Here is a 13936-nt window from a genome sequence, read left to right as displayed (position 1 = left end):
AAAAAAATATTTTGTCAAGAAATCAGGAAACGTTTTTTTTAAATATTTTTTTCTAGAAATCATGATACGTGGATTTAAAAAAATATATTTTTTTAAGAAATCCAGAAGCGTGGATTTTTTAAAAAATATTTTATCAAGAATCGTGGATTTTTTAAAAAATATTTTATCAACAAACGTGGATTTTTTATAAAATATTTTATCAAGAAACGTGGATTTTTTAAAAAATGTTTTATCAAGAAACGTGGATTTTTTAAAAATTATTTTATCAAGAAACGTGGATTTTTTAAAAAATATTTTATCAAGAAACGTGGATTTTTTAAAAAATATTTTATCATGAAACGTGGATTTTTTAAAAATTATTTTATCAAGAAACGTGGATTTTTAAAAAATATTTTATCAAAAAACGTGGATTTTTTAAAAAGTATTTTTATCAAGAAACGTGGATTTTTTAAAAAATATTTTATCAAGAAACGTGGATTTTTTAAAAATTATTTTATCAAGAAACGTGGATTTTTTAAAAAAAAATTTATCAAGAAACGTGGATTTTTAAAAAAAAATATTTTTTCAAGAAACGTGGATTTCTTAAAAAATATTTTTTTCAAGAAATCCTGAAACGTGGATTGTTAAAAATAATTTTTCTAGAAATCATAATATGTGGATTTTTTAAGAAAATATTTTTGTAAAGAAATCATTACACTTGGATTTTTTAAACACTATTTTTTTAAGAAGTCATGAAACGTGGATTTTAAAAAAAAATATTTTTTCAAGATATCGCGAAACGTGGATTTTTTTAAAAAAATATTTTTTCAAGAATTCATGAAACGTGGATTTTTTTAAAAAAATATTTTTTCAAGAAATAAATAAACGTGGATTTTTTAAAAAATATTTTTTCAGGAAATAAATAAACGTGGATTTTTTAAAAAATATTTTTTCAAGAAATAAATAAACGTGGATTTTTTAAAAAATATTTTTTCAAGAAATAAATAAACGTGGATTTTTTAAAAAATATTTTTTCAAGAAATAAATAAACGTGGATTTTTTTAAAAAAAAATTTTTCAAGAAATAAAAAAAACGTAAATTTAAAAAAAAATATTTTTTCAAGAAATCATGAAACGTGGATTTTTTAAAAAAAATATTTTTTCAAGAAATCATGAAACGTAGATTTTTTAAAAAAAATATTTTTTCAAGAAATAAAAAAACGTAAATTTAAAAAAAAAAAATATTTTTTCAAGAAATCATGATACGTGGATTTTTTAAAAGAAATATTTTTTCAAGAAATCATGAAACGTAGATTTTTTAAAAAAAATATTTTTTCAAGAAATAAAAAAACGTAAATTAAAAAAAAAATATTTTTTCAAGAAATCATGATACGTGGATTTTTTAAAAGAAATATTTTTTCAAGAATACATAAAACGTGTGTTTAAAAAAATATTTTTTTCAAAATATCATGAAACGTAGATTTAAAAAAAAATATTTTTTCAAGAAATCGTTAAACGAGGATTTAAAAAAAAATTCAAGAAATCATGATACGTGGATTTTTTAAAAGAAATATTTTTTCAAGAATACATAAAACGTGTATTTAAAAAAATATTTTTTTCAAAATATCATGAAACGTAGATTTAAAAAAAAAATATTTTTTCAAGAAATCGTTAAACGAGGATTTAAAAAAAATTCAAGAAATCATGATACGTGGATTTTTTAAAAGAAATATTTTTTCAAGAATACATAAAACGTGTATTTAAAAAAATATGTTTTTCAAAATATCATGAAACGTGTATATTTAAAAAAATATTTTTTCAAGAAATCATGAATCGTTGATTTTTTTTAAAAAAAATATTTTTTTAAGAAACAATGAATCGTGAATTTTTTTAAAAAATATATTTTTTTAAGAATAAAATAATTTTTTTTTAAGAAAAAAAAAAATATTTTTTAAGAAAGCATTTTTTTAAGAAAAAATATATTTTTTCTAGAAATCATAAAACGGGGATTTTTTTAAAAAAATATATTTTCAAAAAATCAGGAAGCGTGTTTTTTTTTTAAAAAATTATTTTTCAAGAAATTTTGAAGTTGGATTTTTTTAAAAAAAATATTTAAGAAATCAAAATACTGGGATTTTTTAAAAAATATTTTATCAATAATCGTGGATTTTTTAGTCTAGTACACTTTAGTACATATAAATACAAATTTCTAAAACTACCTCCATACCCCAATCCCAATTACTCCGACAGTAATCATATTGCACCAAATTTAGTACCATTTAGTACACATAGGTACACATTTACATAACTACCTAAATTATACAGTTTAATAAAAACCTTATTTTCAAATTTCAGGATTTCAACTCTACCGATTCTCCCAAAAATTTAATTCGTACCAAGTTTAGTACCAATTAGTGCACATAAGGACGAATTTCCAAAACTACCTACATTCCTCAGTCCTAGAATGCAATAGTAATCTTATTTCCAAATTTCGGGATTCCAGCTTCATCCAAATCGCAATTGTACCAAATTTAGTACCATTTGGTACTTTTCCTGCTTATAAGTACAAATTTCGAAAAATTCCTGCATATCCCAATCATACACTTCACCAGTAATCCTAGTTTCAAATTTCAGAATCCCAACTCCATCCGTTCCTCCAAAACTCAAATTGTACTAAATTTAGTACCGTTAAGTACTTTTCGTGCACATGAGTACACACTTTCGAGGCTTAACATCGACTCTATTCCTCAATTTTGACTCTCATTCCAAATATCAAGTTTTTAGCTCTAATCGTCCAAGTGATACGAAATGGTACCAAATTTAGTACAGTTTAGTACTTTTCGTACATTTATGGTGCGAATTTTCAAAAAAACCCTTTGGGACATCTGTTAAACACTCCATGAGTGATCCTCATTCCAAATTAAGAGTTCTAGCTTTACTGCTTCCTAAAAAACCAAGGGTACCATATTTGGTTCCTTTTCCCAAAATTTAAACCCAATAGGTCTTTTGGTACAATTTCTCAAATTAAATGAAAACAAATAAATATTTTTTTCATTTTTTTCCTTTTATTAAATAAATATTTCTCAAAAAACGTTATTGATCTCCATCATCGAAGACATCACCACCCTCAGTATCATCATCATCCTCAACAGGTGCAGTTTCCCCATCATTTTCGCCATAATCCGGCAATATTTCACCCATTAACATGCCACGTAACCACTTGTTATAGCTACTAACCATTCTAGTCGGTTTCCGCTGATATTGTTTGGGCTTGTGAATGCCGAATACCTCCAATGGAATTAGCGTACCTTTTGGACCTAAAATATAGACTTTATCATTGACCATGGTGCTGGACTCATGATGGGGCCGTGGTGTAGTTGTTGTGGTCGTCGTTGTGGTGGTTGTGCTCGGTTCTGCCATGGCAAAAAGCTCATATGGATTGCTAGGTTGAAATGGTGCCAAAACACCATTGGCATCCAACATATAGAGACCACTGGAAAGGCCAGCCAGCCGGTGGGGAAACATTATATCCGATATGGGAGGTGGTGGCGTAGTTGTCGTCGTCGTTGTGGTGGTAGTGTGCTGCATAAGTTGCGGTGGTATCCTTTGACCCAAATAATTCAAATATCCCCTATTATCGGTTAGATAATAATCTCCCGTATTATATTCCGAATAGCCATCGCCATAATCCGGCGATTGTTGGCTGTCATAGGGTGAAAATCTATTGGCAAATTGATTGAAACGATTATTGGGACAACCACAACGTCCCCGTGGTCCTGGGAGACCTGGTAAACCCGGTTCGTATTGTGCGACGGGTACTGAATCTCCCTGTACTCCTCGATCACCCGTTTCGCCTCTGGGTCCCTGGGGACCTTGGGGTCCAGTGGGTCCCCGATTACCCATAGAGCCTACATCACCGCGTGGACCCTGATAACCTGGGGGACCTTTATCTCCCGGATAACCCGGTGGACCAGGGGCACAGCCACAGCTTGTGCTGCCAGCATGACTGGAGTGAATGAAAACTCCTGTAAAAATGTGAGAAGAAATTCGTTAGAGTTTCTATTCGAATTTCAAATGGAAATCTTACCCAAAATTGTTAACAACTTCAAAATTCTATGCATTTGCCTCATCGCTCCAAGTTCATGGCAATACTGAATTGGCTTGCAGCCAGGTTTGGGTATTTATATGGCCGAGAACGAGATTTGGAACCTAAACTAGTTTTTTTTTTTCGATTAAAACAATAACTCCTCTCGCTCAACTGGAAATCAAGAATAAACTATTGAAACATTTTTCAATACCCCCCCCCCCCTCCTCTGATGCTGGATGCAACAATGTCGTATGAGAAAAAAAACATAATCTTGTTTTCCTCTATTTTTCTTATGGTGCCCTCAAGTTTCCCGTTAGGGAAATTTAAATATTTCCACATTTGAAAATGCGTTTATGTTCTGTGTAGATTTTTTCAACACAAATTCCCCCCACCCTCTCTCCACCACTCATTATCATGGTTAACGGCCTTTGTTGTAACTTCATTAACATAATTTGTAAGTGAGACCTTAGTTTTTCGTATGCTTCCTCCACCGTGGCCTCTTTCCCCCGGCTTGTTGGCTGCCCACGGTATATTTAATGACCCACTCCCAACATCGTAAATTCTGATTGTTTAGACTGCTTTTATGCTTAGTTGGCCAAGAAAATTTAAATACCCTACGAAGAATTTCTTAATTTCGTATAAGTTTCCTTAAATAGTGATGTTCTGAAAATTTATGATGATCTTGAACCTGAAAAAAAATTTAGCTACTGGAAGTTTTTGGAATTTAATAACATAAAGTAGCTAAAATTATGGCGGAAAAATATAAGGGACAAAATTAAAAAAAAAAAATACCGAAAACCCAAATACTTAAGGAAAATGGGCCGAAGATGGATAGACCAAGTTAAAAAGTATCAGTAGGTTCTGCCGACAGTTGTATACCCTCAGCCAATGTTCGATTATTTAAATAAAATTTGACTTCTGTTATGATTATTCAAATTGTTGACCCTCTATGATATAGGCTCCGAAGGAATGGACCTATATTGTCTATTTCGTATCCGACCTAAAAAATATGAGCTAAATATTGCGCCGTGCCAGGTTTGGATTATCTCGTTCACTTCCTATATCTTTTATGAGATATGTGCTAATTTTTAGAAAATGTTGAAATATGGGTTGGGTACCCCAGATATAGTCGATCGAAGTATTCCATTTTCATACTTCATCTAATACAAATAAAAAATTAAAAATTACAAGAAAATCGAAAATTTATATTCAATTTTAGGCGAAATCATAAATTCCATATTTATTTCAGGTTTCTGGTTGAGAGAAATATTTAGATATAGCCAGGTGTAAAGAATCGCTGACTTATTTTCTGAGTTATGACAGATAAAAGTACTGAATGTTGTGAACCTTTGTGGGTGAGGTACCAGAAGGGGTTCACAGATATATCCCATCTTCACAACAGATCTTGTGTTAGTAGAAATAATGGGGTGTGTGAAATATGAAGAAAGCCGGAAGCTTAATTAGGATTTTATAATTGTTTTGGGAATTCAAGACTTTGACCCTTTGTGGGGGAGATCTCTACCATATTTATAACAGATCTTGTGCTTATTCAAATATTGAGATCTACCAAGTTTCAATGGAATCGGATTATTAATTTCGCATTTTATGAGCTTCACGGATATTCAAAATTTTGACCCTCTGTGGAGGAAGTACCTGAAGAAGTGGTCCGATCCCTATCATCTTTATAGCAGACTTTGACCCTTGATAGAAATATAGAGATTTGCCGCGTTTGAAAGGAATCTGATGATTACATCGCATATTATGAGCGTTTGGGTTATTCAAAATTTTGACCCTTTGTGGGGTAGGTATCAGAAAAAAAGATCCGATCTCTACCATATTTATAGCAGATCTTGTGTTGATGGAATTTGATGGATATTCAAAATTTTGGCCCTCTGTGGGGTATGTACCAGGAGGAGTGAACCGATGTATCCCATCTTCACAGCAGATTTTGTGTTAGTAGAAATAATGGGATGTTTGAAAAATGAAGAGAGCTGGATGCTCATTTCGGATTTTATAATCGTTTTGGTTATTCAAGACTTTGGCCTTTTTTGGGGGAGATATCAGAAGAAATGATTCGATCTCTACCATCTTTATAACAGGTCTTGTGTTAATGAAAATATTGAGATCTACCAAGCCTGAATGGAATCGGATGTTAATTTCGAGTTTTATGAGCTTCACGGATATTCAAAATTTTGACCCTCTGTGGAGGAGGTACCGGAAGGAGTGGTCCGATCCCTATCATCTTTATAGCAGATATTGTGTTGATAAAAATATAGAGATTTGCGGCGTTTGAAAGGAATCTGATGATTATATCGCATATTATGAGCGTTTGGGTTATTCAAAACTTTGAACCTTATGTGGGTGGGGTATCAGAAAAAAAAGATCCGATCTCTACCATATTTATAGCAGTTCTTGTGTTGATGGACATATTGAGATATACCAAGTCTGAATGGAAACGGATATTAATTTCGCGTTTTTTGGCCCTCTGTGGGGTATGTACCAGGAGGAGTGAACCGATGTATCCCATCTTCATAGCAGATTTTGTGTTAGTAGAAACAATGGGATGTGTGAAATATGAAGAGAACCGGAAGCTTAATTAGGATTTTATAATCGTTTTGGTTATTCAAAACTTTGTCTCTTTTGTGGGGTAGGTACCAGCAGGAATTATCCGATCTCTACCATATTTATAGCAGATCTTTTGTTGATGGAAATATTTTATTTTATGTACTTCATTGATATTCGAAATTTTGACCCATTGTGGGGGAGGTACTATGAGGAGTGGACAAAATATCCCATTTTAATATCAGATCTCGTGTAAGAGGTTATAATGGGTTGCGTGAAATATGAAAAGGAACCGGATGCTTATTTCGGATTTTATAATCGTTTTGGTTATTCAAAACTTTGTCCCTTTTGTGGTTATTCAAAAGGTTTGACCTTCGTTGGGGAGATACCAGAAGAAATTGTTCGGTCTCTACCATCTTTATAACAGATCTTGTGAAATATTCAGAAATATTCAGATGTGCCAAGTCTGAATGCAATCGGATGTTAATTTCGCGTTTTATGAGCTTAAAATATATTCCAAATTTCGACCTTTTGTGGGGGTGGTACAAGAAGAAGTAAACCGATATACTCCATTTTAACACCAGACCTTGGCTTAATATAAATATTGGGATGTGTGAAATTTTAATACAATCGGATTCTTACATCACATTTTATTCAAAATTTTGACCCCTTTTGGGGAGGCATGGATTTATATTGTCAATTTTCGCACTTGACCTAGCACTGACGCAAATATTAAGATTTGCAAAGTTGGAACAAAATCGGATTATCGTTTCTCTTTCTGTGCAAAAAAATATATTTTTTGAAAATTTTTCGACCTTTTGTGGAGGAGGTACCACAAGGAGAAGGCCAATGTATTCCACCTTAACACCAAACCTTGGGTCAATAAAATTATTGAGATATGTGTAATTTGAAGACAATCGAACTCTTACATCACGTTTTATAGGAGTTTTAATTATTCAAAATTTTGACCCGTTGTGGGGGAGGATTTATATTGATGGAGTGGACTTATATTGTTAATTTTCGCACCTAACCTTTTACGGATGCAAATATTTGTGATTTGCAAAGTTAGAAGTAAATGGAAGTAAACATCTTCGTGAGATTTTCCTGAAATCTACTCAGGAAATCTTCAATAAAAATTTGGTCACTTCATGAGGGCTTTTGCGAAAAAAAAAGATTGTAATTCTTTGGAATTAAACCTAAAGATTTCCTCTCGACAGGGTGTTATACAGGAAAAGACTTCGTCATTAGATTTTCTATTAAAGAAAACCTTTTCGTAAGATCATCCTGGGAAGAACCCTCTTCATGGGGTATTCTATAGAAAACTACCACTACATGAGCTTCATTACGAAAGAAGACCTCTCCACGAGTTTTTATATTCTTCACCATAACATGGAGGGTATGTTAAATTTGACATCCCGTTTCTAACATATCGTAGTACTCGTATTCATTTTGGACTCAACAAATTAAATATATTCATGATCAGTTTAAAATTTTAATCCGATCTAGCCATGTTTGTAATCACGCTATCTTCCGAAGGAAGAATGGAGAAGGAAAAATGCCAATAACGGAGATTTTTTCCATAAAAATACTCGAAAAAAGATTTGATATGGGTTCTTGTATGGAAAAGGCCCCTTTAGGGGTTCTTTGTGAAGAAAAACCCTCATATGAAGTCGTTTACCAAAGAAGGCATATTTTTAAGGTGTAGAAGAAGGTCTCTTTACGAGCTGTGGGAGCATTCTACTTAAAAATAATGTATCTACATGAGTTTATCTATAGAAGATCTATAGAATTTTGAAGATAATTTCTAGGTAGTAGACATTTTTAAGTTCTTTCATAGATGGAAGGAAGGCCATTCTCCAAAAAAGAGTACATTTTGAAGAGAGTCTTTTATGAGAAGAAGGCCCTTTAAAGGTCTGCAATGGTTGGTAGACTCCCTGATAGATAGAAAATAAACTGTAGGCATTCCATAAAAATATCCTCTGAAGGTCTTCTATAGATCGATAAACTTCTAAAAGTCTGTTTTGGAAGACTACTTGCTGAGATTTTCTGTGAATGCACACCTATGCATGAGGACTTCTGTGGGAGAAGAGTTCTGGACAAGATCTTTTATATGGAAGAAACTATTTTAACAAAGTCTCCTATGCGAAAAAATCTCCTTATCAGAAAGAAAGAAAAGCTCCTTCGTAAGACTCCCGTCTTAGCAGAATTATCCCTTTGCAGACAATTTTTTATTTACTTCTATAGCGGTAGACCTCCTTACAAAATCTTCTATGAAAGAATGATTATTTTATTTTACGGAATAAGACGCCTGGTTGAAATCTGGCTTAGAGGGGATCTTCTGTAGAAGAGGAAGACCTCCTCTCGAATTTTATATTAAACAAGTTAAAAAAACAGTAATTTCGGCGGGGCAGAATTTTCAATATCCTCCACCAAATGGAACGAATTTGGAAATTTAAAAAAAAAAATAAAATAAATAAATAAATAACAGAATCCGTTGAAAATTCTGTTAAAAACATAAAAATGCCGTCTATACAAAGACCTGGACCTGCGTAGCCAAGTCACAGGCTGTAGTACCCATTACGAAGTGCAAATACGAAATTTGAAACAATTCCGTTTAATAATTTCTTTGAAATCCGGAAAATACAGAATATAGGGAGGTACCGTTATATGGGGGCTATAGGATTTTTTTTTTGGTTACAGGCTGTAGTATCCGCTGAGAAATGTAAATACGAATTTTGAAAAATTTCTAATGAATAATGTCGCTAATATCATGAAAGTACCTATATGCATTGCCAATTTTCCGTCATAGGCAGTAGTACCCATTACGAAGTACCATTACGAAATTTGAAAAAAAAAATCCGCTGAACAATGTCGCTAAAATCATCAAAATACCAAATCTGATGATTTTCACAGACGGGTAGACAGACAGATGAACGGATCGTTATATCGTTACAAACGGAATGACAAACTTACTATACCTCCATACTATAGCGGAGGGTATAAAATAGTAGACCTCCGGATATGTTTTCGGGCAATGACCTCTGACTATTTAACTGTTATAACAATAAAAATTATTTCATAATCAAATAGTATTAAATTTTACTCTGGAGAAACATAACCCAGAACAATAAAAAACGGTAAAAAAGAAGTCACTTCCCACCTCCCAACCAAATCATCTTCCACACTCATCAAATGCAGCAAACAGTTAGTCGATGAATAGATTTTGTGTCTGCAACACTGGCTGCATCTAAGCGTCAATAAAACATGGCTTAGAAACAATGATGGGCGTGTGCCATTAACCGGCCGATGGGCCATAAATTATCATCGACAAATTGAGAACATAACAGACTTTTAGAGAAAAGAGACCAATGAGAGTGTTATTGACACCAATGAACGGATTATGAATTGTAAGTGCCTAAATGAGAGTATCTCTAGATAAGGGAGACCACTGAGAATATTATTGACACCAATGAGCGGATTATGAATAGAAAAATACCTAAATGAGGGGCATCTATTCTTATATCTTTCAAAATATTGGTTAAGGTTTGATATAAAATAAACTGAAGTAGATTTTATTTAATAGTCATATTTTGAATTTCAATAGCGACAAACCTTCTGCTCAAATTATGAAAATATTTCTCTCTTTTTTACTGCTCTTGGGTATGTCCATCATTACAGGATATGGAAAACAAATAGAATTTCCGGGATACTAAAATAAAAAAAATAAAACCATATTTTTGTAATTCAAAAAATTTATTTTAGGCTTAACCTCCCTGGGCCATGCTGTGTTAAAGTCCTGCGTTTGTGAGCCCGGCTTGGAGGGTGCACCGGGGCCCAATGGCAATCCCGGTCCAAAGGGTGAAAAAGGTAATCGCGGCTATCCCGGACTGCCGGGTGCCCAGGGACCAATTGGTGCGCCAGGATTCAAAGGTACCGTAGGACCAAAAGGCGTTCCAGGTCGTGGTAGTAATATAGTCGGCGCTGTTGGGCCACGGGGTCCGACCGGCGTATGTCCCCCATGTGCAAGACGTCGTTCCGCGTTTACTACCATTGAAGCCGAACCAGAAGACGATAGCATTTATATGCTAACCGAAGATGGAGATTTGGTACCGGTGCGAAAAATTCAACCAACACCAGAGCAAAGATCTTTGATTGAGAAATATCAGAGGTCACTCGACGATGAGGGGGATGATGGAAATTTTGAAAATAAAAATTAAATTTATGTTCGATAAGATATTTACGATAAGAAACAATAAAATAAACAATTAAAATTAAAAAAAATCCGAACTTTTGAAATAGAGTTTTATTTTGAAAAAAATTGAATTTTAGATGTGTCGGGTGGCTGCGCTCTCTAATATGTTAAGTTCAAAAAAAAAAAAAAATAAATAAATAAAAAAATTAAATTAATAAATAAATACGAATATACAGAAATAGTAACAGGATAAGTAGGTATTGGCCAGTTGACCGATGTACACCATGGGGGCAATTTATAAATTTGAGACCTCCCAAATATAATCTAGACATAGGGGACTTCCTGAGGATCTTCCATAAAAATTGTTTTTTTTTGTTTTTTTTTTTCACAGATAGAATGCGTTCCAAAAGGTCAAGAGGTCATATATTCCAAAAAATCTTCTACGAACATAAAGTTATATTGCGAACAATAGCTAGAAGACTTCTTGAAGGTCTTCCATAGATAGAATTACATTAAAAAATGATCCTGAATATGGATTATGAGGTGTACATCTAATTGAGATCTTCCCAAGGCTTTTCAGAGATAGAAAACAAAGGCTAGCTAATTTTTTGATTATCGAATTGTTTGAATGACCGATTGAGTTACTAGTGGACTGATTGAGATATCATCCGAAATCTCTGTAGAAATGAAACATTTCGTGTGTTATGTTCGCTGTATGATAAACTGTCTGATTGATGGATTGGATGTGGATTTATGGACTTAAGCCTTTAAACTCTCCGATTTTTATACCTCCACCATTTAATGGAGGGTATGTTAACTTTGTCATTCCGTTTGTATCTCCACGAAATAATCATGATAGACCCCACAAGGTATATATATTCTGGCACTAAGTCTTTCGAACGAATTGAGATAGAAGGCTAAAATTTTACACACATGTGCATTTTGCCAGTAGGCAGGTTAAGTTCGTAAATGGGCCATGTTCGTCCACGTTTTCGTGTAGCCCCCATATAACGGTACCTCATAATAAACACCGGAATTGTCTCAAATTTCATATTTGAAGTTCGGAATCGGTACTGCAGCCTATGACAAAAAATTCGTATGCAGCTCCACGTCTTCGTATAGCCCCGACGTAAAAATCGTATTTCTCGACGGATTGTTTATTATTATTTTTTTTAAATTTTAAGTTGAAATGGTGGAGTGTAATAAAAGTTGAGCCCAGCCGAACTTATTTATTTTATTGTAGAATTCTAAATTAGAAGTCTGAGTTTTTATAAAGAAATAGCAATATACTAGCGCTCTTATGACCATTTTATATAACGTATAAACGAATTGGGGCAGCCTGCTAAGATGTTACCTAACCGAGACTTTATTCTCAGCAAAGTCTCGGAATTGAATATGGCTTTCAAGGAGAAAAAAGTTATCCAAATAAATTTCTGGATGAGGTCTTGTATAGGATTTTCAATGGAGACTTATAGAGAAAAAATGTTGTTTTCGAGGTATATTGATTGGATATGGACCTTTTCGTGAGGTCTTTAACCGATTAATTTTTCTCAAAAAGAAATGTTCGACCCCTGAAAGAAACTGTCTTTTCACGGGGTTTTCTTCAGAGTACCTTTCAATGTGGCCTTTCATGGAAGTTCTTTAATCGACTCTTCTTTTTCACCTTCTGGGTGTGAGGTCTTCGTCATGGGAAGTTATCTAAGATTATTTTCATTAGGTCTTCTAAAGACCCTTGACCATCATGAAATATTTCATTTCATTTTTTGATTCTCGGTAGGTCAGTTCTCTCCTTGCAAAAACTTTCGAACCAGCCGAACTTAAAACTCCATTTAATTGTTTGATTAACTGTTTGTTTGAATGACCCATTGACTGACTGATAGATGGATTGAAGGTGGGCTGATGGACTTAAAGCTTGGAAATTTCAGATTTTTTATTATAAAATTCGAAATTTCGAGGCCGGTGCTGTTATGACCATTTTATGCTGCGTCCAAACGAATCAGGTCTGCCCGTTAAAATTATACCTAATCGAGAATTTATTCTCAGGAGTTGAATACGGCTTTCAAAAAAAAAAAAAAAACAAAAACCACATAGACTTCGTGAAGAGGTTTGCATAGAACTTCACATGGAGTGTTCTAGGGAAAGGTATATAGATTACATAAGACTTTTCCGTGAGGACTTCAACCGATTAATTTTTCTCAAAAATAAAGAGCCGTCCACTGAAAAAACTGTCTTTTCACGGGGTTTTCTACAGAGTACCTTTCAATGTGGCGTCTCATGGAAGCTGATCTTCTTTTTCACCTTCTGGGTGTGAGGTCTTCGTCATGGGAATTTATCTAAGCTTCTTTTCATGAGGTCTTCTAAAGAACCTTGACTTTCATGAAATATTTATTTCATAGAAGAAGAGGGCCGACCTTTAAAAAACTCTCTCATATTGAGGTCTCCCACAAGGGAGGTCATACTAGGTTCTCTAAGGTCTTCTATAGACTATTTGACTTCATGAAATATTGCATTGAAAGGAGGAAGTTTAATTCGGATTTCAAATAGAAAAAAAATATCCACATAGACTTCGTGAAGAGGTTTGCATAGAACTTCACATGGAGACTTCTAGAGAGTGGTATATAGATTAGATATTGGTAAAAGGCCTTTCCATGTGGTCTTCAAACGATTAATTTTTCTTAAAAAAAAGAGGCGCCCATGGAAAAAACTGTCTTTTCCCGGGGTTTCTACAAAGTACCTCTCAATGTGGCCTTCCATGGAAGCCGATCCACTCTTTAAACGAAACTTCTTTTTCACCTTCTGTGAGGTCTTCGTCATGGAAAGTTATCTCAGGTTATTTTCATAGGGTCTTCTAAAGACCTTTGGCCTTCATGAAATATTTCATGGAAGAAAGTATCCTACCTCTAAAAATAATTCATAATGAGGTCTGACCTTCTAAAGAAGATGAGCCTTTTTTCAATGGAGTTTTCTTTTTTGCCTTCTGTGGAAGACGAATTTTCGATAAGGTTTCTGTTGAAGATAGCCACTGAGTAAGTTTTTCGTCATGAGAGGTTCTTTAAGGTCTTCTAAAGACTATTTGACTTCATGAAATATTGCATTGAAAAGGGGGGCCAACCTCAA

At 33.5% G+C, this 13936-nt stretch overlaps 2 protein-coding genes across 2 annotated transcripts; one reads left to right on the top strand and one right to left on the bottom strand.

The window, feature by feature from the left end:
- Nucleotides 1-3041: 3041 nt before the first annotated feature.
- On the bottom strand, nt 3042-4203 carry LOC131801959 (collagen alpha-1(XI) chain-like). Its single transcript, XM_059121107.1, has 2 exons — nt 4066-4203; nt 3042-4003 (listed from the first exon to the last, which is right to left on the bottom strand). The coding sequence occupies exons 1-2, from the start codon at nt 4106-4108 to the stop codon at nt 3072-3074; spliced, it is 975 nt and encodes a 324-aa protein (XP_058977090.1). The 5' UTR covers nt 4109-4203; the 3' UTR covers nt 3042-3071.
- Nucleotides 4204-10205: 6002 nt separating this feature from the next.
- On the top strand, nt 10206-10908 carry LOC131801960 (collagen alpha-1(X) chain-like). The gene is made up of 2 exons (XM_059121108.1): nt 10206-10287; nt 10390-10908. The coding sequence occupies exons 1-2, from the start codon at nt 10254-10256 to the stop codon at nt 10842-10844; spliced, it is 489 nt and encodes a 162-aa protein (XP_058977091.1). The 5' UTR covers nt 10206-10253; the 3' UTR covers nt 10845-10908.
- The last annotated feature ends 3028 nt before the right edge of the window (nt 10909-13936 follow it).

Source organism: Musca domestica, unplaced genomic scaffold (genome assembly GCF_030504385.1).
Source record: "Musca domestica strain aabys unplaced genomic scaffold, Musca_domestica.polishedcontigs.V.1.1 189, whole genome shotgun sequence".
Classification (NCBI taxonomy): domain Eukaryota; kingdom Metazoa; phylum Arthropoda; class Insecta; order Diptera; family Muscidae; genus Musca; species Musca domestica.
Note: the sequence above shows the minus strand (reverse complement) of the source record. Positions and strands in the feature narration are given on the sequence as shown.